This window comes from Ambystoma mexicanum, chromosome 5q (genome assembly GCF_040938575.1).
Source record: "Ambystoma mexicanum isolate Mex_15411 chromosome 5q, UKY_AmexF1_1, whole genome shotgun sequence".
NCBI lineage: Eukaryota > Metazoa > Chordata > Amphibia > Caudata > Ambystomatidae > Ambystoma > Ambystoma mexicanum.
The window spans coordinates 682149018-682173996 of record NC_090933.1 but is presented as its reverse complement, the minus strand read 5'-3'; the positions used below and the strand labels follow the sequence as shown (position 1 = coordinate 682173996).

Here is a 24979-nt window from a genome sequence, read left to right as displayed (position 1 = left end):
TGCTCTACTCTGGCTTTCAGTCTTCAAGAGTTTATGTATCCAAGGTTAAACACATCCTCTGATTCACCTTCATCATCTAGGTTCTGTCACAAGCACACTGAGATTTGGTAATGAAAGGTTAGTGAATATTCCCATTTATAAAAGAGAAAATCAAGGTGGACTCTCTTTCTAAGTGCAGGATGCTAATTCATGGAACTTAATGCCACTCTCGCTCCGGAAAGAGACAAGCGTTTTGTCCTTTTGAAAATAAAATCAAAATTTAGACTCCCATAATGGTGCACTGTCTGGCCTCAATGTTTGTAGTGTTCTCCTTACCTTCTCTTAGCGCTGAGATACCTTTGAGTGTCCATTGCACTTAATAAACCTCCCAATACAATAGAATACAATACAATACTCTGGAGGCCTGAGTTATCTATCAATTTTTGGGATTTCAAATAGTGAGCATCTTGAGTTTGGATGGCATTTTGGCAGCATGCTGTACTTCTAGGTAAGACCATAAATCTCAAAAATCGAAGCAGATTATTTCAATGTATCCACACACATGATTTCTGTTCCCCTGTTTCTCCACTTCAATCACCTGCCGAAAAGTCCACTCTGGCCTCTCTCATTTCTGACAGTCAGCTGGACATTCCCAGATTTATCTTGCTGGGGTCTGTCAGGATGAGGTAACGCATAATATGGCAATCACCCCCACGTTGGGGGGCGGACACTTACGGTAACGGCCCGCCAGCCTGAGCCTAAGCTGTCCCAAGAGAAGCAAGGGCCTCAGTGAGGGCTATGTCAGCCCCCAAACAAGGGGGTGATAGCCATTCGCATCACAGGGTTCATCTGGGGTACGAATGGTCAATTTATTTTCCCGGGAGATTGGTGTCACACAAAACGCGCAGCCATTCTTCAGAGAAAAGAGAAAAAATGCCTGCTGCCAAGGAAAAGGCGGCTGCGGGTGGGAGGAGCGTCGGGACCAGAGCACAAAGCTCTGATCCAGCAGCTTAAGTGGGGAGGAAGGGAGTGGGGAAAGGGTATGTTTATTTTGGGGATTGAAGGTAGGGTGGGGAGGCAACAGGGAGAGGTAGAGGGCAAGGCTTTGTGTTGCCTCCCCACATAAAAAAAGTAAGGCCCCAGGCAGGACAATGTGTATTCTCGCCGCTCTTCCAGACCTGTTTGGCGGGCCCCCTCCCTGGTTGTGAATGGACAAACAAGACACTGTGCTTCAAGTCTAGGCATGGTAACATATTAACCCATCATGCAAACCCTCACTACGTTCAGTAGTTCCCTGTATGTACCATACTTTGCCCATGGGGATACACTCATTCACAGGAGCCTCAAGCCTTTGCTCTTATCTGGTTAGTGCTATGCTTTGATCATTCTACACTGACTATATAGGCATGTAAACTAGCCCAAACTGTTACATGTTGCATAACACTGCGTTGGGCAGGGGCATACACATTGCCCAATTCCGTGCCTCAAGTTGCAGCCAATAGTAGCACGAATACCAACAGTTCCACCAGGCACCAATGCAATGAGAGTGTGGGATCAGCTGATGAACAGCTACCTCACCGGTATCCCTACATATTATCCCCACCAAAAATATCGCCATACATATGGTCGTTTGTCTCGCCATAGGCAATATTTTTTGGGGGGATAATTGGTGGGAGCGGGGGTTGCAGGTGTGTCGCCGCAACTTTAAAAAATAATGCAGGGGTTGTGGGGGTGTCCCCCGCGGGGTCCATGGCTCAATATTGCTGCAAAAATATGGCGATATTTTTGTATCGCGATATTATTGCGGGGATATTAACACATGGAACCACTTCACCTGACCATGCCATGTTTGTGAAGCCTTCTGTGAGAAACCAGGTGTCTCACCCACTAAACCCACAATCTCTCTCTCAGATGGCCAGGGCATGGTCATCGCCTTTGAATCCAGACCCTGGGGGTGAACCAGTGCGGTAGGATCACCTCAGTGAGGAGTCCTCGGGGAGTGGGAGGGAGACACCGGATGGCGAGACACAGTATCCCTCTCTTTAGTAACACCTTTACCCCATCCAATCAGATAGGATACGCAGGAACTCTACCCCCCCCGCCCTTCCTGCACAAACACTTTCACATGGACAGCCCCCTCTAGGAGAAAACAGACTAACACCCGAGCAGTATACCTGACGTGTCCCAATACAATGGTCAGGCGAGGTCAGGCAATTACTGCCCGTCACTCACACCTGACTTCTATTAAGCTTCCCCACACTAATAAAAGGCGGAGCACGAAAGCACACTCTGAGCGAGGCAAAGCACATGAGGAAACAGCAGTTTTGAGATGGCAGCTGAACGAGAGAAGAAAGACAGCAAAACATGAGGGGATCGCAAGTAGGGAGGTTCCCTTGACCTTTCCGTCAAGAGCCTTCGAGATCAGAATGCATAAGACCCGGAAACCAGGCTGAAGAATCCTGTATTGTGTGTCAGAGATACCCGGGCCCTCCCGCATCAGTATTCAAGGCGCCGAGAAGCAGCAGCCTCTGTGGTACCGTACTAGGCTCCAAGAATAAAGCAGCGTCAGTGAAATAAACACAGCCGGTGAGTTTGGGAGACCGATACAAGACAGGTCTGTGTTGGGGCCAAGGTTGCAAGCAAGCAACAATGTATGGCGAGTGCTGGAATAAACATTGTTAAAACGCTTGTGATAAAAGACACAAGTAAAGTTGAACTGCGGATGAGTGATTGAACTTTGAAAAGCAAAATACGATACCTTTGACAGAGTGGTTCCGGCACCGCATGGGTGCTCAATCAAAGGTCTCTGTAAGGTATCCAACTAAGAAGTGGCAGAAGTGAAAGTTAAAGGGTTGAATTAAGAAGAGAACAAAGAATTGTGAATCGAAGTGGTCCTGCAACGGGTCAAGCAAAATCCTGCGCATAGCCGAAAGTCTTCGATTTTGATACATTAAAGAAAGTTTGGAAAATGGGATAAATTTGGTCCAAGCCCGGCGGTGGGAGACCAACTGAAGGTTTTTTTGTTAAAGTGGGTATGAGCCTGACAGATGGGGACCCGGGGTGAACAGTGAATCACCAAAGAAGTTGCGCGTATGAGAATCCTGATGAGAAAGGAACTTTGAATGTTTGTTTGTCGCATCAGGCCCTCTGAAATAAGAGACAATGGGCCTGATCACGACTTTGGCGGTAACCCTTAAATCCGGCAGTAGCGCTAATACCGCTGGATTTAAGGGTCCGCAGAATCAGGGCTTTGGCAGATTTCGCCCCAGCTCTGAGCTGGGGGGAAATCCGCCGAAAATGTGCGCTATTACTGCCGGCGGGAAATCCGCCGGCGGTAAGAGCGCGAAAATTCCCCATTGAGCCCAATGGGGAATGCGGCATTCCCGAATGGGCTCAATGGAGAATGGGGAATTACTTTACTGCCAAACTCGTGATCCGGCGCTATTAGCGCCGGGGAGTTCAGTGGTAGGGCTATTACCGCCAGCGGTAATACCGCCGGCGCAAACGGCCAAGTCGTGATCAGGCCCTTTGAATGTCAAAGAGACTTTGGTAAAGAAGGTTCCGATAGTCAGATTTTGAACTGCATCCTCGTGCTAGAAAAGCCACAGTATGTGCTAATCTTGAGTGTGTCGCCTTGTCCCGTGCTGAAAACGCGAGGAAGGGAAGCTAACCGCTCAACTATCCTGACATATCATTTCTTGAACACTTTTCTTTTGTATAACATTGTTTCCCACACGATTTGTATTTAGAAGTAAGGATTGTCAATAGGTTTATTAGTATAGGCCCTTTTATTTTGACACAAGACACCACTAGGACTGCATTATTATTATTTGATAGTCGTAGCTTGCTCCCATCATTAGATTTAGGATTAGATAAGCGTTTTTTTCAAACCCAATTGAAGTTCAATAAACACAGTTGAACTGTGGTCACTTGTGTCTGACTTACTGTTTGATACCATGCCTTTCTTACACTTCCCAGTGGGGACCATACAATTTTAGCACCACATTTCTCCAGACACTTTGACAATGCACTTACTGCCTACAAATGGACACTCTCAATACAAATGAACTGTTGAATTTTGTGAGTGGTCATAAATGTGAGGCATACAACTTTGTAGAGGTATTTCAAAAGATGGCATTTTATTATCTCAAAAGATTGGAACCCGCCTCACTATCCCTACCCTGATGAGGATTTCACTGCCTAAAATAAAGGAAACACTCTAACAAAAGGTTTTTGTCCCTCACACTTACACAAACACCACAAGGTAATATATTCCAGTTCAATAGCAACAAATATAACAGTTAAATTCACAACACAACAACTGTTTCTCCTTCTAATCTGGATGAATTCCCCTTACCCAGATTCAACTAGGATTTTGTTCAATAGTTCCAAAAAGGTTAAGGAAATCATGTATAGCAACAAAGTCCATTTCAGTTATCTCTTTGGTTTCAATTTGATAACACAAAGTTCCAATTTGACAACACAAAGTTCCAGTTTGTATTCAACCAACAATTCACAAGTGTTCAACAAAGTTTCCCTTTTTGACTTGTGACAGCATAAAATCTTTCTTCACTTTCTTGGTTTCATTCTTTGTCAGGATGTTTCTGCACCAGTTCACAATACCACTTAGTTGACAATATAAAATACTTCTGCAGAGGTTCATACAACACTTGTTTCAATAGTTTGTCAGGATGTTTCTGCATTAACCCACAAAACACTTTAGTGGTTCTTCAACATCTTCTTCAGGATTTGTAACCACCCCACAATACTTCAATGGCTTCCGCCTGGTCCACTCACCTGCCAGGCCTACTAGAACAAAGGTTTCTGCTCGGGTGTACTCTCCTGCCAGAACAGATCAAAATACTACAACATTCTCTGACCTGGGGTACTCCCCTGCCAGGCCAGAATAAACTACTACGTGTGAGTACTTTTGTGGTAAAGGTTGATCTCAAGCAGGTTAGCAATGTCATTTGCTCCACAACATCCATATAAGAAATTATTCAAGGGAAACAAGAACCACACTGATGCTATTTGTTACACCTGTGTGGGTGCCACACTTTCTGCAGGTTATGCTCCACTCCCTCTGAATCCCTTCCTTCAGAAGGCAGCCTTCTTGCCACTCTTGTTTTCCCCCTTTAACATTAACCAACAACTGATAAGGCTTCTTTTTCACTTTCACAGTTCATTGGCTTTGGCAATATAATTTTAAGCCATTTTCTCTTGAAACCTCTTTTCCATAAGGGCAATAGTTTTTAACAACATTGAGATTCTCAATTGCCTTCTTTTGGCATGGGCAACTCAGGGCCCTTCTTTATTGCTTGCATATATTTCTCTTTTGGCTTTTGCAATGATAGTATGCCTCTTTTTCTATAAATATTACCCTTTCTGGTTGCTGGCTCTTATTATGCCCCACAATGTCATAATCACACTCCTCGGGTATGATAATCAAGTTCTTATTCTGCCATTTGCGTCTCTTTAAATCAGTTTGGTTCACAACAGAAGAATCAACCTGCTTCACATTAGTTCGTTATTCAAACAGTTTCCTCAGTACTGGCATTCACTTTAGACACCTCTGTGGTCCTGGTGTCTCGGCTCACTGTTGAGTTCTTCTTCTGCTTCCACATGGACGTAGGAAAAACTACCCAACCTTCTACTACTGCTCTGCTTCACCTTCTTCTCTATGGCCTGCACCTGAGGGGGCTTTTTATGCCTCCCAGTCGCCCTCAGGCGTGGGTCATTATTCCTAACTGACTGCAACCTACAATCTTGTATCTCTGCAGACCTCCTCATTTTCCCAGTATTTTGGGAATTATGGGACTTGAAGTCCACAATGTCCAATTCAGCTTTTTCCATGAATTTATCATCGCCAAATGAATTACTCTCCTTAGACATAATCCCCAAAGGAGTACCATAAGGATTCCTTAACACATTTGGTTTTACAGAAGAAGAACAGGTTACTTACCAACTGGTAACGTTATTTCGACTGGATGTTCCTCCAACATATTCCACATCTTTGACATGTAATGTCCACAGCTGTGCACTTCCGAAACTTTTTCGGCAGAGGGCGTTCTGCGTCGATGACGTCGGGTCGATGTCCCTCGAAGGCCTCCATCGAGGGAGACGTCACTGGATGTTACAAAAATGACGCACAGCGCCCGTAGCCTCAGTTTAAGTTTTTTCCCTCAGAACATGTGGCACCAGTCTCATGCACTTAGCCTGGCAGAAACGGAAGCTGCAATCACATAGGAAATTCTCCAGAGGGGCAGTCTGGGGGGGGCAATGTGGAATACATTGGAGGAACATCCAGTCGAAAGAACGTTACCAGTTGTTAAGTAACTTGTTCTTCGAATGGATTGTGTCCTCCAACGTATTCCACATCTTTGACAGACTCCCAAAGCAGCACCAGTAAATGGAGGAGGGAAAAGAATTTAGAGTACCCAATTAGATTGCGGAATAAAGAACCACCTTCCCAAAGGCCATATCCTGACCATGGATTGTATCCAGGGAATAATGCTTAACAAAGGTGTGGATCGAAGCCCATGTAGCAGCATCACAAATGTTCCTAATAGGAACACCACGCTGGAGGGCGGTGGAAGTAGCCACGCCCCTAGTGGAATGAGCTCGCAACCCTTCAGGAGGGTCCTTACCCGCCAATCGGTAACACTCCATAATGGTGAGGATAATCCACCTGGACAAGGTCTGTTTGGTAACAGCCTGGCCCAATAGGTGTCCAGCATATCCTACAAAGAGTTGATCGTCCACTCTGACCCTGGACATCCTAGAAATGTAAAAGTTCAGAGCTCTCCTAGGATACAACCGATGGAGTCGCTCCTCTTCCTTACCAGGATGAGGAGGAGGGTAGAAAGATGGAAGCACCACCTTTTGACTCGAATGATATTCAGAAACTACCTTAGGTAGAAAAGAGGGGCGTACCCGCAGTACAACCCTGTCCTTGTGAAACACAGTAAAGGGGGGCTTAGATGAAAGTGCCTGCAATTCACTCACTCTGCGAGCGGAAGTAACCGCAACCAAGAACACAGTCTTGAAGGACAGTAATCTCAAAGGACAAGAGTGCAAAGGTTCAAACGGAGCACCCATGAGAAATTTCAAAACCAAATTCAAATCCCAAACCGGCAACTGGAAAGGAGACAGCGGGAATACATTAGTCAGTCCTTTAAGAAACTGAGAAATCAAAGGAATCTTAAAGTAAGAACATTCTTCAGACGAGCGCTTAAAGATGGACAGCGCCACCAGGTAACCCTTAATGGTACCCACTTGAAGGCCCCTGTGGACCAAAGAAAGTAAGAAAGACAAAACCATAGGAATGGAGCACTGAAAAGGATCAACATTGTGATCTCTGCACCAGTTGTAGCAACGGTACAGAGATTTTGTTGCAGGCCGCCTGGCCGAAAGCAACACCTCCATGACGTCATCCGGGAGGTCCCAATCCTTATACCTCAACCTTTCAGATACCAAGCATGAAGGTTGAGAGTCTTGACCTCTGGATGGAGAACCTGACACCCCCCCCTCGCGTGAGAGCAGATCCTCTCGGCAGGGAAGACGCCGTGGAGGGCAGATGGACATTTCTAGACGGTCCGGGTACCACGCTCTCCTGGCCCAATCCGGAGCAATGAGGATCATGTGGGAATCGAACCTCTGTAACCTCTGCAACACTTGAGGAATGATAGGGACTGGAGGAAATGCGTACAGCAGTGGGAATGACCAATCCACCACAAACGCGTCTCCCAAGGCTCCTCTTGGAGGAAAGTCCCTTGAGCAGAATCTGTCGCACTTCCAGTTGACACTGGTGGCAAAGAGATCCACTTGCAGGGTTCCCCAAAGGGCGAAGATCTCCTGAAGGACTTCCTGAGCCAACTCCCACTTGAGAGAGATTGAGCTCTGCCTACTCAGAGCGTCTGCCACCGCATTTTCGTCTCCGGCCAGATGAACTGCCAAGATCGAAATTTCCTGCTGGATGGCCCAGAACCAGAGCAGCATCGCCTCTCTGCACAACGGGAGTGACCGTACCCCCCTTTTTTGTTGAGGTAATGCATGGCCACTGTGTTGTCCGTCATGATCAAGACACCCTTCCGTCATAATGAAGGCAGAAAGCCTTCAGGGCTAGCCTGATGGCCCTCAGATCTAACAGATTGATGTGGAGTTTGGACTCGGACGGAAACCAACGACCGCTGGCTGTCGACTCGTTGGCATGAGCGCCCCATCCTGTGAGGGAAGCATCCATCACTACAGTCACCTCTGGCCATGGTTGCCAAAACAGTTCTCCCCTCATCAGATTCCCTTTGTTGGCCCACCACATCTGAATCTGAACGGGATCCGACATCTTGCCTGAGAACTGTGACCGCTGCATCTTGAGGACCGACTGCAGGGATCTCATCCGCAGCCTGGCCTCTGGCACCAGACAAATGCAGGATGCCATGAGGCCGAGCAACCTTAAGAATTCAAAATCTGGGAGACTCTGGGCATGTTGAAACTTGTCCAATATCTGCACAATGTGAAAAGCCCTTACCTGGGGAGGCGAACACTTCCCCAGGGACGTGTCCAACACTGCTCCAATGTGCTGGTGCTTTTAAGGTGTCAGGTGCGACTTCTTGAAATTCAGGGAGAAGCCCAGCCTGTGGAGGTTGCAGCAGGTGAGACTGAGATGATCCAACGCTTTCTCGGGAGAGCGTGCCCAGATAAGCCAGGCGTCCAGGTAGGGGTCGATGTGAACCACCCCTCGCCTGAGGTATGCTGCCACCACCACCATTAGCTTGGTTAAGACCCTCAGGGCGGAGGTCAATCCGAACGGTAGGACCCGAAACTGAAAGTGCGAGTTGCCAGCCGCAAACCTCAGGTACTTTCTGTGGAAGGGATGAATCGGCACATGAAAGTAAGCATCCTTGAGGTCCAGAGACACCAACCAATCCTGAAGTTGAAGGGCTTGGAGGACTTGAGAAAGAGTGACCATCTTGAACTTGTCCTTCCTGAGAAGTTTGTTCAACCAACGCAAGTCCATGATGGGTCTCAATCCCCCGTCTTTCTTTGGTATCAAAGAATAAGGGGAATACCATCCCTTGTTCCACTCTGCTACAGGCACTAGTTCTATAGCACCTTTCTCCAGTAGGGACAAGATCTTCTGCACAAGGAGCGGATCCGGAAGCTTCAAAGATAGTTTCCCCGGTGGATTGTTGTGAGGCCGCTGAAGGAAGGGAAGGCAGCAGCCATGGGCTATGGTATCCAGAACCCACGCATCTGAAGTAATAGCTCGCCATTCTTCAAGATGCTGAGACAATCGGCCCCCAACCGGCGAACAATGGGTCATGGCCTCATGACTGTTTGGAAGCGGCTGTGGCAGTCCCTGAAGGTAAAGAGGCAGCTGCCTGAGCTGCTTTGGCACCACGATTTCCCCGACCACCACGGGTACTCTTTTGCTGGCCCCTTTGACTGGCAGCCCCTCTCGTTCTACCAAAGGAGGAGTAGTAACGAAAAGAACCTCCCCTCCACTGCTGTCCCCTAGGACAAAAAGGCGGAGGTTGACGCACCGCGGCGCTTAAAGATTTCGCCGCAGTTTTTGAGGTCTGCAACCTCTCAAGGCTCTCGTCAGCCTTGCTGCCAAATAAATGTGCGCCATCAAAGGGCCTGTTCAGAAGACGGGCCTGCACATCCGGAGCAAACCCTGACTTCCGCAACCACGCAAATCTGCATATCACGGTGCTCGCAGCCATGGATCGGCTAATACTGTCGGCCGTATCCAAACCCGACTGAAGGGATTCGCACATAGCATCCTTGCCATCCTCCACGAGAGTAAGAAAACCATCCCTTTCTTCCCCCTCGGGAATATGCACAGCCGCTAACGAAACACAGTTCCATAGAGTGTGTGAGAACCTTGCCAAGGCACAAGTGGAGTTGGCTGATTTCAATGCCATGCTCCCAGTAGAAAATACCTTCCGGGCCCAACCGTTGAAGCCCTTGTCGTCCCTATCCGGAGGGATGGTAAGGTACGCTGCCTGCCTCGAGGTAGCCGTAGCCGCCTGAACCACCAAACTCTCAGAAGTGGGGTGAGTAGATAAGTAGCTGGGGTCGCTACCAGAAGGGCGGTATTTCTTAGCCAAAGACTTATTGACAGCCGGAAGAGATTCCGGGGAGTGCCACGCAGCTGCCACCCTTTTCTGCACGGTGAGGTGAAATGGTAAAACAGGGTCATAGGACGAACCTTGATCTAAGATGTCCGTCAGATCATCCTGCACAAAGTCTTCAGGAGGACTGGACGAGCCCAGATACTCTGAGACCCTGGCCATGAGCATCCGGTATGGAGACTACACATGAGCCCCAGGCTCAGGCCTACCAAATTCCACTTCTGGGGAAGTGTCCAACCCACTGGGATCATGGAGGGTCTGCCTCAACTCCTCCAACTGACTGTCTCCAGAAAACAGTGGAGCTTCATCAAGTTCACCAGGGTCCTCAAACTCAAACCTTTAATTCTCTTAATAAATGTCAGCCAGAGGGAGGTGAAACCCAGGTCTGGTGACAGAAAAGGGCCTGGAGTCTAAAACTGGCCTCACAGACTTTGTTGTAGCCTTCCTAGGAGGATCCATGATGTCTGGGTACTCCAAAGGCAAATTGAGAAAAAATCCCCAAAGGCACCGAGAGCGCCGAAGGCTTCGACATCGAGAGCGTCGACAACCTTGACGTTGTGAGTCGGACTGACACGGCGCGGACCAAGTCGACGCCAGCACCGAGCCCTCAGTAGGTAGCTGCAGTCTCGCTGGGGACGAGGACCGAGATCTAGAGACACGACTCTTGCGACACTTCAAATCCTTGTCCGTACGGGACCTCAATGGCTCCCGATGCAAGTCGCGGCGTGGACCCAAGCCCGAAGGGGTGCGAGCCATGGTACGAGACCGATCCTGGCCGGCTTCATGAGAAGGCGCGACCGGACCCGTGCCCTGCGATTGAAAAATCGCTAACTTTTGTTCTTTAAGCGCAGCCGATTCCTCCGGAGTCGAGGACTTCGTTGGGCATGCAACCTTCCTCGAGGCACCCTCATCCGAGGAGGACAGAGAAGGCGACCAGTGACGATGCTTCCTAGAGTGCCGGGATGAGGAAGAGGAATGGCGGGAACCACTCCCGGACCGAGATCCCCGGGACTCCTTTCCACGCAGAGAGTCGCCCCTCGAGTCGCGGTGGAAACCCCTTTGGACTTCGATTTGGATTTTCGGGACGTAACAGGCTTAGAGCCCCTACCTACCTGGAGCTTCCCCTTCCACTCCTGCAAGGCCTTGGCAGTCAGCGACTGGCATTTCGAGCAGTCATCAGTGTCATGCGACTCGCCCAGGCACCACAAACAAGTGCGGTGGGGGGCGGTGAGCAACATTTTCGACTTGCAGTCCCGGCAGGACTTGAAGCCAGACCACAGAGTCGGAGGGGTCGAAGAGAAAGACATTGTAACGATGAACACACGAGGCGCGCCGAGTTCTATGAAGCAACACATTTGCGGAAAAAACAGAACTGAGGCTACGGGCGCTGTGCGTCCTATTTGCAAAATCCAGTGACGTTGCCCTTGACGGAGGCCTTCGAGGGACATCGACCCGACGTCATCGACACAGGATGCCCTCTGCCGAAAAAGTTTCCGAAGTGCACAGCTGTGGACATTACATGTCAAAGTTGTGGAATACGTTGGAGGACACAATCCATTTGAATGGGGGTTCTCAAGAATTCAATTCGTAGCATTTAAAGATGCCTCTTCCTTATTTCTCTGGGACTCATTGGAGCTTTCATTTCGATTAATCTCAGAAACTTAAAAAAGGTTTTTCTTACTCCTAATACATGACAGGTTATAATTGCCTTCACCCCCATTCTGACAGTCAGTTTGAGAAAATAAAAGCTCTCTCTAACAGCAAGCCTTCACATATTCTGGCATCAAGGATATTCCCTTCTTTGAGGAAGACAAATATCGTGTCTCATTCCACAAAGGCCTCCTGTTCTCCTTCCAAGTCATCCTCCCGGCTAACACCGCCCCCAGTGTCAGGATCAGGAAGCGTTTGTCTTTCCCTGTCCTCTTGGGAGGGGACTTTGGGTGGGGTTTTGTGAGGACTCTGTACAATTTATCAAAATTACCAGCCACCATCTCCGGTCCTCACTGTTCTCTCTGCGGTGTGCTATGTGAGAGGATTCTCACTGTACTTCATAACTGTAATGGAATTGACCAGCCCTCTGGCAATGTAATGATGCAATATGCTCCCTGTAGGTAACGGCCCGCCGCCCAAGTTGAGGGCCTAAGTGCATCAAGGGTCCCTTAGCGAGGGTGGCACTGCCATTACTGAAAGGGTCAGAATTCCACCAAGGGGAATATCTCCATTAGCATCCATGTAGTTCTCTACACGGGTGCTAACAGTGTTTTTTTTAAATGTCTTTTTTAAATAAACATACCTTTCTTGTGCTGCCCGGCAAACTACACGGGTGCTAAGTGGTGAAGGAAGAGCGGGGAAGGGAAGAGGCGCTGCGCAGCAAGGCTACTCAGAACGCAGGCTTGTACTATAGAATACAGCCCGCGTTCTGAGCATCCTGATTGGACAGCGCCTCCTCACAGGGTGCTAATAACAAATCCAGATGTTCCCAAGTACATAAAGGGCCTGTCATGCAAAAGCACACCAGAGTGTATCAATGGATGGTATGCAAAAAGGTGTCTGTTTATGAGAGAACGTTTCTACACTGAGGTGATCATTTCCACTATACAGTGAAGTAATAATTCCAATCAGCTCCACATTTGTCACTTGCCATAAACACAGGTAACCCACACACCGCTTTTTGCTTTCATGCTGGAATGTACTGTAGAGGCGTTGCCAAACTTCTGGTCTGACTTCTCCTTCCCAAGTAAGTGAGTCAAATACACAACCTATGGAACCAAACACAGTACAGCCCATACCAACATCAAAATCATGCTCACCCCAAAACACATAAACCCTGTCCTCCTTGCACTGGGAACTATTTATTTCTGAAATAGTCAACTAACACCTATTAGAAAATGCAAGGAGACACCTCTTCCTGCCCACCTTCCCAGCCACATATAAGTGAGTGTCAGTATAATCTCCCCCAGCCACATATCAACAGTGTACTTATCAACAGCAGTCACCTCACTAACAGTCACTGGCTGCCACTCAGAAGGCAAGTGTTGACACCTTTCAAAGTGTTGTGAAGCTTAACACGCTCAGCCAGCCACCACAAACTGGCCTTTTCATCATTCCATGCTTTCCAGCTGCAGCCTAAGGTCCTCTTGAATGGGTAGATGCCTACGACTAACAACCATCAAGAAGTATCTAGACTACATCTTGCAGATACTGATCACATCTCTAAAATCAGTCGTCAGGTGATCCTGCCATTAGGCACATCGATCAACACAAGTACACCCTCACCTTTCTGGCTATTTTCTAACACATCTGCATAACTAGACATGCAAACTCACTCACTGATGTATACCACACCCACCCACCACACTACAATTCAAACAAAAACTCACCCTGTAATCCGACATTAACCTATCCACACACACTCATCTATCCATCCATCCACAAAAATGTGCACTCATCTCACATTAACAATAAACACTTTCCTCTTATGATAAAAGTCAGACCTATTGGTTTTGCCAATCCATGTTAAGCTTGGAGCTTGCAACATGAAAATGGTGCAAACATGGCATAATTTCAAAAGAGTGGAAGCATCTTAATCGTAACTTCTAGGATAAGGATGATTAGCAGGTACAATTAATTCCACCATTTATGCAGGATGTTGCAGGTGGCACAGTACAAATTAAAATATTATAGAAAAAATATGGTTGGTTTAGTACCATTTTACCAATAAAGGTGTTGTGCTTTGGCGTATATCTCCTCGGGGAAGAATCCATATCAACAAAAGACCAGAAACTGCATTCAACTGGTAAAGAAATCTGTTGATCCACATCTTCTCCATACTTCTTTCCAGGAATATACACAGTTGTATTTCTGCTCTCTAAAACTAATTTGACACAGACATCAAGGTGCGAAGATTTCACATTTTCATTTGTCTTCAACTTCAAAATACCTTTTAATTTTGTAAGAAATCCCATTACACTTCTTGATAACATTTACAGACTGATGTAAGGACATCTGTATCATACACAAAGAAGATAATGTAATTGTCTACTACTTTGTTGATCTTAATAATATGGAGACAATTTGTTGTTCAATAAAGATTCTTCCGTTTGTTCATAGATTTAAAGGGGAATAAGTGAGATGACCTGTTAAGAAGGTGTTGGCTTGTCTGTCTATCAAGTCTACTGATTAACTAATTATTTTGCTTCCCTGAGCCTAATTGTTATGTTGAGGAGGCAAGATACTCTAGGTAATACTCAGGTGCCTATTGTAAGTTTCAGGTAAGCTTATTACAAGTGCTATGGATCAGTAAGCTTACTTCAGAGGACACAAGCAGTACAAACAGTTTCAAGGGACAAATGGCATCCCCATCCCAGAACTAACTGACTGAGGTGGAACACTCATTCAAAAACTCACACAGGGTCCATCCCAACCAGTAGCATCAAACACATGCAGGGCTCAGGCACTCACAAGCATAGAGGGAAACACACTAGACTGAAGTCGCAACACCTTTCCCATTCTTCCAGAAGAAATAAAGGTTACCCACCATAGTGACTAGAGTACTCACAGTCCTTCGTCGACTTTCCTCCATGGCATGGCCCAAGGCGTAGGCAAGCCCACTATGCCCCGCCCTACGGCACCTCACCTCAGTCCCTTTTTCACTTGAACGATATTGAACCTGGCAGCTTGCGTGTGCCTCTTTTTTCGAGCTTTGTGCGCTTCCCCATGCTATTTTTCTAATCTACCTCACCCCCATTCAGTGCCTCGCCTTCCCTGGTGTATTTCGGTTACAGGAGGCTTCTCAATGTGCGCCTTGTGCGACTGTTCCTTCCTGACGTCGGACCCCCACACACTTTTCTTGAAGTGCCTGGGGCCAGACCACCGTTGAAACGCGTGCGCTTCATGCAGCGCCCTTGCTACACGTTCTCTGAATAACAGTCTTTCCTGCTGGAGGGAGATTTTCAACATTTCGCCGCCTGGACACCTGAAGAACTTTGTCTCCAAATCTTCGCGGCATGACAAGGTTAGTCACCTGTTCAATAAAGCACCCCAGTCCGGTGATTCCTTCCCAGGGTCACCGGCTGGGAGGGGTCTTTCAGGCTCTGCTACCAGAGGTAAGCCCGAGGTTGTAAAGGCTATCAGCGCACGTGCCTGAGGGGCTCCATAGCTCTCAGGCCGCACTGGGTGCGAGGGGCCTTCAAGCTCTAGCTTGAGAAAGAGGGCAGAGCGTCTTCTTCAAGCTCCTAGACTACCGGTCACTGCACCGAGGGCAGAGCACCTACCGGAGCCATCTCTCAGGTCGAGAGCTAACGTCAGAGGACTACGAGTCATTCGACAGAGGGTGCTGCACCTTTCGGAGCCCACTCCGAGGTCCCTGAGGCTCCAGCTAGGCCATCCCGTCTGGAGGCCCCAATCACTCCTCAGCTATCGTGCGACCCCTAGATGGCAGCCAAGCATGTGGCACCACCTTCCAAGCCTGATTCAGCCCAAGTGGACAGGCGCAGTCTCCAGTAAGACGTCCCAGCGCCTCCTAGGTTTTCTTCCAAGATTGCGGTTGAACCACCCAGGCTGGATTTGGGCCCTGATGTTCATCCCCGGGTACCACAGTCCCCTTCGTTATGAAGTGAGCCACGCAGGTAAGCATTAGCCCTCACCCCAAACGGGGGCAGGCAGGCTTGGGTTGATTGGTCTCTTCATGGGTACCAGTTTGCTAGTCAGCCATGGGGTTAACCATTCAGGTCCCTTACAGACCGTCTAGTGCCCCGGAGGCCCGGGATCAACCACGTGCCCCCAGCACTTCGGAGGTCCAGGTCCCTCAGGAGAGCCAGACAGCGTGCGAAGACCGCTTTTTCAAGCGCTTTCTAATGCTCATGAAATCACAACAGATGGCGGGCTACCTTAAGGACCTTATACGGGATGTGGTTCCCCAGATGCTACCTCCCAGGCCTCCCCCGCTGGGTCCTCCTCCACAGCCGCCGGGCGCTCCAGTCCAGGTCCCTGTGGCCTTACCGCTGCCGCCACCTCAGAACCCCATGTCTCCTCTTCCTCCTCCTCCTCCTCTTGCCGCTGCTCCTATACTCCAGGCTCCGCCTGTCCAGGACTCAAGCCCTCGGGGGTCCCCATGGATGCTCAGCGGGACAATGTTGCTTCCGATTTTACAGTATTCAGAAAAGTACTAAAAACCAAACTATTCAATTAGGCTTGCTTCACTGTGTTGTCTCCAACACTATTCCAATGTAACCTCGGAACACCCTTTTGTACACTGCTGTCAATTGCTGTCACTGACTATTCTGTAACATGCCTTAACCTACTTGTAAGTAAATATTCTGTAATAGGGCCACAATGCCTCTGGGCCACTGGACGCTTTATAAATCCAAATAAATAAATAAATAAAATGACACTGATGATGACGCAGATGAGGCCTCTGCCTCGGTCAAGGCATTTCATGATAGGCTCCAGAGGCTGGTGGAATACTTGGGTCTCCCTTAACCGGGGCAGGCTCAGCAGGAGCCGGGTGTGTTGTCCGAAGTTCTGGTGCTCAATTCGGCCAGCAGGTCGGGCAAACCTCTACAGAATGATGCCTGTTTGGTTGCCTCAAAGGTCTGAGAGAAGCCTGGTGTCAACGTGCAGCTGAATAAGTGGCTTGATGGTCGTTTCAGGTAGATGGAGAAGGATCAGGTGTTGCTCTCGGGAAAAACCACCAACCTCACTCGTCAGTGGTGGCGGCGGGCTCTCTATATTCTAAGCCTTCAGGGTCCCAGTCCTCGACGACTAGCTGTCTCTCCAAGGAGGACAAATTGCTCGAGTCCTTCAACAGAAAGGTTTATTTATTTATTTATTTGTTTATTTGATTTAATCAATTTAATGATTTTTACAAAACAATGTTGAAGAAGAAAAATGCTGAAGAAGAAAAAAGAAGAAGGGGAAAAGGAGGATGAAGAAGCAATAAAAAGAAGAAAGAAGAAGAGAAGGTGGAGGATGAGAAGAGAAGAAGATCACAGAGACAAGATGTGTTTGAAAGTCTGTGTGGTGGCGATTGTCCACGTGTTCCTTTCTCCGCTCATTAATCGACCCCACCAGAGTTCCTCCTCCTTTGTGTACGATCCCGAAAGGTGTGGTAGCAAGAATTTCTCGCCTATTGTCTTTGTTTCTGGACAGTTTAGTAGCAGGTGACGTAAGGTTTCAACCTCTTTTTCGTTTTTGCAGAAACAGCATTTATCTGAGTTGTTTAGCCCTCTGAGTTTTAGGATCTCGTTGGTTTCCAGAAGGTTTAGGCGCGCTCTCAAGAACACATTTCTGGCGGATTTGCTGGGGAACTTGCTCAGGTAGTTTGGAACGATGTTTAGTTTGTTTTGATAAGGTGGAAGATGTCTGACAGATTTCCCCTTTGCTGCGTTTTCCAGGGTTTTGATCCAGTCGAGCTCGCCCATTTTCCTCTTTATTTTTTTCTGGTGTCGGAGGAGTTCGGCCTCCGAAGCGTTGATTTCCAGTAGTTTCCGTTTACACGATTCTTCCCAGGATTTTAGCACGCTGCAGCGTGCGCCCACAGTTTCTGAGCGTATTATGGCGACTAGAGGCGGGCGGTCTGGAAGCAGTGTTTTCCTGTACAGCATCATACTCTTAATCTCTGTCGTCCCGCCCAAAGAGAGAAGGCCTAACTCTCTTCTGATTAATAACATGGAGGTTGATTTGGGCAGACCTAGAACCATATGCCAAAAATAACCCTCCAGTTTCAGCCACAGGGGCACTGGCGTGTGCGGAAGAGCTTCCGCTGCGTAGGTAAGAGACGGACCCACCTTTGAACGATAGAATCGGACCGTCGGCAGCAAAGAAAAACGTCTGAATTTCTTGTCCAGTGCACGTGCTTGTGCCGGCAGTTTTTTTGTTTTGGCCATTAAGGAACACTGCAAAGATGTGTTGATGCTTGAGCAATCGAGAGTGACTACTAAGTATTTGAACTTGTCGACTTTTTCTAGTGGAGTCCCCTCCAGATACCAGGAAAGTTTTTCTTTTGGGCGTTTGGCTTTTTCCAGGACCAATATCTTGGTCTTGGATACATTGATGGTGAGGTTGTTAGCTCGAATGTATACAGCCAGGTTGTCTAACTGGCGCTGGAGGCCTATGGGGGTCAGGTCCATTAAGATCAAATTGTCGGCGTACAATAGCCTTGTTGTTTTCTGCTCCCCCATGGACGGAGGAAAAGAACGGATGGATTGTTCGGAATCGTTGAAGTCACCAAGGTAAGCGATAAAGAGGGCCGGGGTTAATGGACAGCCCTGCTTCACTCCTCTTCCCACTGGAACATCTGCCGATATTAGGCCCGCTTGATTCAGCCTCACTCGGAGCTTGGTTTCTTGGTGCAACGCTCGGATGGGTTGAGCGATTTCAGTGGGACAATTCCAGTGTCTCAGTTTGTCCCACATGATTGTTCTGTTCACCTGATCAAAGGCTTGGGCCAGGTCGATAAATGCCAAAATGACACGTGGCCCTCCTCCAAGGACTTTGCTCTTTAGTGCGCTCAAGTACAGGATATTTGTCACTGTGCCATTGTTTTTGGTAAACCCAGTTTGAAACGGGTCCACGCACAGAGCCTGGAGTGCCCATCTCTGGAAGTGTTGTAATAGTAATGCTCCAAAGACTTTGCCGATGGTGTCCAGCAATGCAATGGGGCGGTAATTCTTTGGTTTTTCTTTGCGCCCCTTTTTGAATATAGGCAGCACGATTGAGGTAGTCCATGAGGAGGGAATTTGTCTTGGATTTTTGCAGCGTTTGAAGATTGCGCTTATCAACGTAGACCACTCCAGTGGGTTTTGTTTGAGGTCAAAGTTAGTAATTGCATCCGGTCCCGGCACTCTCGATGGTTTGAGCTTATGAAGAACTTTAATAATCTCCTCTTCGTCAGACAGGTCGACCCAGGGATTCAGTTGAGTACTGGACTCCGTGGTATTTTGCATCAGCGGTGGCTGGAAGAGGGGTTTGTAAAAGTTCGTCCAGCCTTCTTCGCTTATTGAGTTTGTTTGTAAATCCTCGCTAGGGGCAGATGTTGATCTTAAGAGAGACCAGAATTCTCACGGGTGGTGGCAGCAGATCAATTTCAGCATGGCTTCCGCGTCCTGTTGGTGTAAGTGTAGTTGGTGTTGCCTGATCCAGGATTTGTAGGTTTGCTGTGCCTTGTGGAAGTTGGCTTGATTTTCTAGCGAAGGATGTTCGCACTGTTGTCTTTTCATTTTCCTCACCAAGCGCCTTTTCTCCTCCAGTTCTTTGCTGTAATCATGAGTGAAATGTTTGTTAGGAGGTCTAGTGTTGTTGATTGATGATATGTAAGGTACCAGGAGAGGTTGGTAGTCTGGTAGTAATGGATCGTGCTTTGAACAGTGCTTGGTTCCTTCTTTTTGGTAGTAGTTCGTAATCTTCATGAGGGCGGTTACCGATAGTTTAAGGCGTTTTTTTTGGTTGTTGGTCTCCACTTGTGCAAGCATGTGTAGTTTGTTCGTTGCGCGGGTGTTCCACTTCAGGACCAGCAGATTGTGGTCGCTGGCCATGGACTTTAGAAATTCAAATGAATTTGTTAAAGCTGCCAGGTGTCTGCTTATGAAAATGTGATCAATGTCCACGTGTGAGTTTCCTCTCTCCCAATTTGGAGGTCGATTTTCTCTTGAAAACAGGTCCCCAGCGCATAGTAAGTCTCTAGAGGACATCAAAGACAGCCACTTTGATCCCCGACTTTTTCTCAGGAATACAGAGGAGCGGAGGCGCAGCTTGCGTCTTCCGGGGGCCAGGTGGCATTTAGGTCACCGCAGAGTATCAAGAGAGCCTCGGGGCAGTTCACACGGGCTTCGTTGATGGATTGACCGATCAAGGCTATGAAAGAGGTGTCGCTCGTGACTGCAGGGTTCCAGTAGACGTTGATAATAATTAAGAGCAACTGAGTAGAAGAATCCTTTTCTTCTGAGGGCAGATCCCAGTTTACCTCCGTAGCAAGCAGATGAGTGGAGGATTTCAGTGTTTTTTTTAGGTGTAAGCCGCAGCCGCAGCGGATTGCTGTTATAAGGCCGGAAGACGGACGACCAAAGATCCCTTTTGCAGCTGGAGCGCACGCTATGTCGTATCCATCCATGGTGGGGCGTTCTGTCATCCAAGACTCTTGAAGGCAGACAATGTCGAAACATCCCAGATTCAGATCCCCTTTCTTGGTCAGGTGAAGAAAACCCAGAGTGTTCCACGACCCCAGCGCTATCTCTTTTTTCCCGGTAATTGTCTTTACGGAAAGCGGTGCGGAGGGGCGCTTGGCGCATTGCTATTTGTTCTTTTTAAGCGAGAGGGCCTTTGGTATCCAGGTCCATAGTTGCACAAGTGGCGCTTGTTTGGTTATTTGTAGAAGTTCGGGGTCCTCCGGTTTGGGACATTGGGTGACAGTACATTGGATCTTGGCCGTTGGACCGACCGGAATCTTCCTATTCCCAGTGGGTCTTTGTATGCGTTTTCTGATCTTGGCTTATCCTGCGTGAGTTGGTGTGTGGCGGTCGCTGAGTAAGATTTCGTAGTTGCACCCTGTGTCGGGCCACCTGAAGTGTTTGGTTCTTTGTTGTTAACTTGCTGATTGAAGTCTGTCGAGTCGAAAGTCTCCCAGGTCACCTTTGGCTTCCTACTTGAGTTCGTGGAGTGACGGGGTTTTTGGGACCTGACTAACTGTGCGCTTGGTCGTGGTGAAGTGGGCGGCACGCTCTCGTCTAGTTTGAACAAGTCAAACCCCAGTTTCAGCAGATTTTCGGCCGCCTCGGAGATCCTGGTTTTTACCCAGTTGGTGGGTACTTGTAGGTATGCGTTCGCGGTTTTACCCTCGTGGAAGGGTTCTACCAGGACAATGTCTTTAGTTTCCACTCATTTGAGCGACGGCACACATTTAAAGAGCTGGAGCACAAATCCGCGGTTGAGATCCACGTATTTTTTGTTGTCCGGAAGTTGTTCAATCTTGAAGGTACGCTCTGATTTGGTGCGGGGAGCCAATTTCCGCAAGACACGCTTAGGGCTGGACCTTAGGCCGTGCTTAGTCTTGTTTTCTGTGTTGGAATTTTCAGCGTGCTTTGGCGTGCCGGGTTGCCGTTTGGCCCGGGTGGCATGCACCCATCTCTGCGTTTGCGCAAGGTCTGGTGTGGCGGAGGGGGCGGCTTTCTCTGCCCTCCATCTAGGGGGGGATTGAACACGACTAGAGTGTCCTTCTCCTACCTTTTTAAATGAGCGATTTGAGAGTTCCTGAGTGGGGGAGCTGATGGTCATCGGTCCCCAGGTAGATTTTTTGATGAGCTTCTTGCAGTGGGTTTCCAGAGTCTGAAAGGGTGATGTCTCCCCGTCCCTGTGCAGAGACTGACCGCTAGCCTCATGGTCGTCAGAAAGCGGGTAGGCGCTAAGGTTGAGTATGTCCTCCTCTTCCTCAGATGCTCCCACCTTAGAGGCGGGGGCGGTGTCAGAAGTGAGACTCTCACCCTCCGTATTTGAGTTTTCCTGGCAGGCAATGATTGCCGATGGTTCGATGTGGAGCGGTTTCTCCGTCCAAATGTGGGGTCTGCCTTCCTTTGTAGCGTTAGGCTCTCTGCTGGTCTGGGTCGGCTGTGACACGGCTGAGTTGGTGGTTGTTTTTTGATTGTCGGTTATGGTAAATTTTTTGTTTGCATGTGCAGTTTCCTTTACATTTGAATCTTGGGTCAGGTCGCAGACGGTAAGATGACGATCACTTCGTTGTTGATAGCGCCGTTTTTAGTTATAGCTACTGACTTGGATTTGCTCCCAGTGGGCCCTCGACCTGTCGTCTCCAGACCTGATGTTTCCGTTAGCCTTTTTGGTGTGGAGGTCGACCAGGGGGAAGAGGTCTGGGAGCTGGAGTCGCTGACCGGGGCTCGTGTTGGCGCAGGAGAGGGGGTGTTTCTGACTTTTGGTGCCCCTGCCTGGGCTTGGGCTGTCTCCTCTTCTGCCTGGCGTTTCTCCATTCTGTTGTTTAACACGTTTATGTAGCCTTCCAAGAAGATAAGACGACTGTCCATCATTGCTGTGATCGAGGTATGGTCTTTCGGGGAGTCGTTTATAGACTCATATAATTTGCAGAATCGTGCGAGAACCAGTGTTACTGTGGACATAATTAGCCTTAGGTCTGTCTTCTTAGCTGGGGAATCTTTAGGGAAATTTCATGGTTGCTCACTAGAGCGCCGAGGTCTCGTAGGACTTGATGGAATGTGGTCCCGCACCAGTGCCCCTCGGATTGCAGAGCTATCGGGGGGCAATGAAGCGGGACTCCTGGTCTCTGGGGATACGGTGGCCTGGGTTAGGGGGGGGTCCTCATTGTCTCCCTGCTGGGCCCCCACGGTCGCTCCTGGGGAAGCGGGGCCCTGAATGGTGTCGGGGGAGCCACATCTTTCCGTGGGGAGCCCCATCGCAGACGGGGCCAAATCCGAGGTGTGTCGCTCCTGGGGGGTTGGTGTGTCTGAAGCACCCTCCTTGGTTCGCCCGGGGCCCGGCCGCGAGGGTGGGGGGGGTACGAGCAGCCGCCCCATTCGTGATCCAGGATTTAGAGAGGCCTACCTGTGTGTTACCTGGCGCCTCGGGGTCTGCAATATACAATCCTCCTCCACGTCCTGTGTGAGAGGAGCGTGCTGTTTTGATGAGAGCGGGCCACCAGGTAGCGGTGAACCAAAATGCCATCTGACTCTTGCTTCCGGCACAGTGCCGGTAAATAAATCTCGTGTGAAGTCTATCGAGATGGCTGGACCAACAGCAGGCGCCCCTCCCGAGTTCTTTATGAGAGATGTTTGGTCTAAAACTACTTTCAAAATCTCGGCATCTGAGAGTTCTTCGCTAACAGTTGGTTTCTTTTTTAGAAAGTTTGCAAAGAACTTGTTACTGGCCGCTGACGAGTTGGGGACGAATTCTGAGGTTTTAGAGACGGGTTTGGCAGTCTGATGCGCGGAGTCGACTGCGCTTTGAGGCCAGATTTTTGTCTCAGGTGGGCGCATCGTTTTCTTCTTGCTGGAACCCCCATTTTCTTTTGCTGGATGGAGTTAGTAGAGACATGTTGGGATTTGACGTTGCTGCCTGGCAACTGGTCGCTCAGGATGGCAGCCGGGGTGGCAGACTCCGTTGGTGCCCTCTTATCAGCTGTATCCAGCCCCTCCTCGGCCTCCGACATTCCCTCCGGCATCCGAGGGCTGGGGTGGTCCAGGATGGGCACCACTGTCAATTTTTTCGGTCCTGGGTCAGTGTTTCCTGAACTTGTCGGGGATGGAAAAAACCCCTCTCCGCTCTGATCTGGCGGCCCCTCCCTTGCCGGCAGAGGGGTAGTGAATGGGAACCTCCCACCAGTGCCTCCTTACCTTGTGCGAGCAGCGTTTCCTCTCCTCTGAGAGGCGACGCTGAACCCGCCTCGTACGGCACGGGGCTGCGGGCGGGAAGAGGTATCTGCGTTGGAAGAGGCTGATTAATTCCATAGGTTCCATGAGGGGTCTCCGGGTCCTTCGCCAGTGGAACCTGTTTGAGTTCAATTGTAGCGCGGGGCACCTGCCTCACCGCGGTTGGCCCCGCCTCCCGACTCAGGGGAGACGAGTGTGACGCCAGGTGGGCCATACCTTTTGCGAAGCTCCATAGGCAGCGACCCTTCACCTCCAGCTGGGTTGCGTCGAAGTGCTGAGAAACGAAGAGCACAGAGGTTTTGCTGCCTTTTCCTTTTGCCGCCCTTGCTGCCATAGACTGCAGAGACTGCTACTCTGCAGCTAATCCGCGGCCGCTCCGCGGAATGAGAGGGGTTTTGAGCAAAGACCCGCCCTCTCAGCCAAAACACTGTAGAAAGACTTTGTAGCCACACAGGAGCCAGGAAACACGTAGAAGGTAGCAGAGACTGCTACTCTGCAGCTGCTCCGAAAGGTTTATTCTAATGCCCGGCTACACCTTCTCCAGGAAAATGTGGATGCAGTCCTATTAGCCACTAATCAGAAGCTGTGGAGGAAAATCAGTGACTTTCTTCCTGACCTGCCGCTGGAGCGGCAAGCCGCGTTCAAGGTGGGCCTTGTTGAAGCACGAACGGTGGCACAGGACTTGATGGAGTCTGCTGTCTCACATATTGACACGGCCAGCATGGGTATATATGTGGGGTTCCACATGCAGGGGACGGCCTGGATGCACGCAACTAGGTTTTCCCCGGACATCCAGGAGCGTATTCTTGACTCCTTTTTGAGGGCTCGGATTTGTTCCACTCATCGACAGACGACAAACTCACTAAGAAGAAGATGTTGACCCAAACCGCCTAGTCCTTTGCTGTCTCGACCAGGCCAGGGCTGAAATCCTTTTCCCAGAGTCAGAGAAAGTCTGATCATAAGCCTTGGCCGTTCAGAGGTTTTGGGGGCTTCCAGGAGAGAACTCACCAACCAAACAGATCCCCAAGTGTACACCAGTGGAAACAGCAGCCCACTACTAGGGGCTTTGTTCGGTCCCCCTGCTGCAACCCGGCCTCGGATGGCAAAAAGCAATGAGGTTTTGGTCGGGAACCTCGGGGGGTCGTCTGGCTCAAGCACATCGAGGTGTGGAAGCGCATGTTCTCCAACCCTTGGCTCCTCTCCATTATTTCTTCGGGGTTGAGTCTTCCCATTCGTTTCCCCTATCTCCGTTCACCACCGCTGATGCAGATTGGCTCCCCGGCATTACTGAGGGAGATCCTGAAACATTTGGAGATGCAGGCATCAGAGCCAGTGCCCTCCCAGGAGATGGTCTCTGGTTTCTATTTTAAGATTTTTTCTGTACCCCAAAACAACCAGGCGGGCCTGAGGGTAGTCCTGGATCTCTTTTCCTTCAACCTGTCCCTACTCCTAGAGCGCAAGATGAAAACGCTTGCA

General features: G+C 49.2%; 1 protein-coding gene across 1 annotated transcript in view; it reads right to left on the bottom strand.

Annotated features, from left to right (window-relative positions):
* MCMDC2 (minichromosome maintenance domain containing 2) overlaps nt 1-24979 on the bottom strand; it is a 2206017-nt gene that overhangs the window by 604588 nt on the left and 1576450 nt on the right. Inside the window, exon 10 of the mRNA XM_069621139.1 lies at nt 13823-13989. Coding sequence (XP_069477240.1) covers nt 13823-13989 — 167 coding nt within the window. The remainder of the gene's footprint in view (nt 1-13822; nt 13990-24979) is intronic.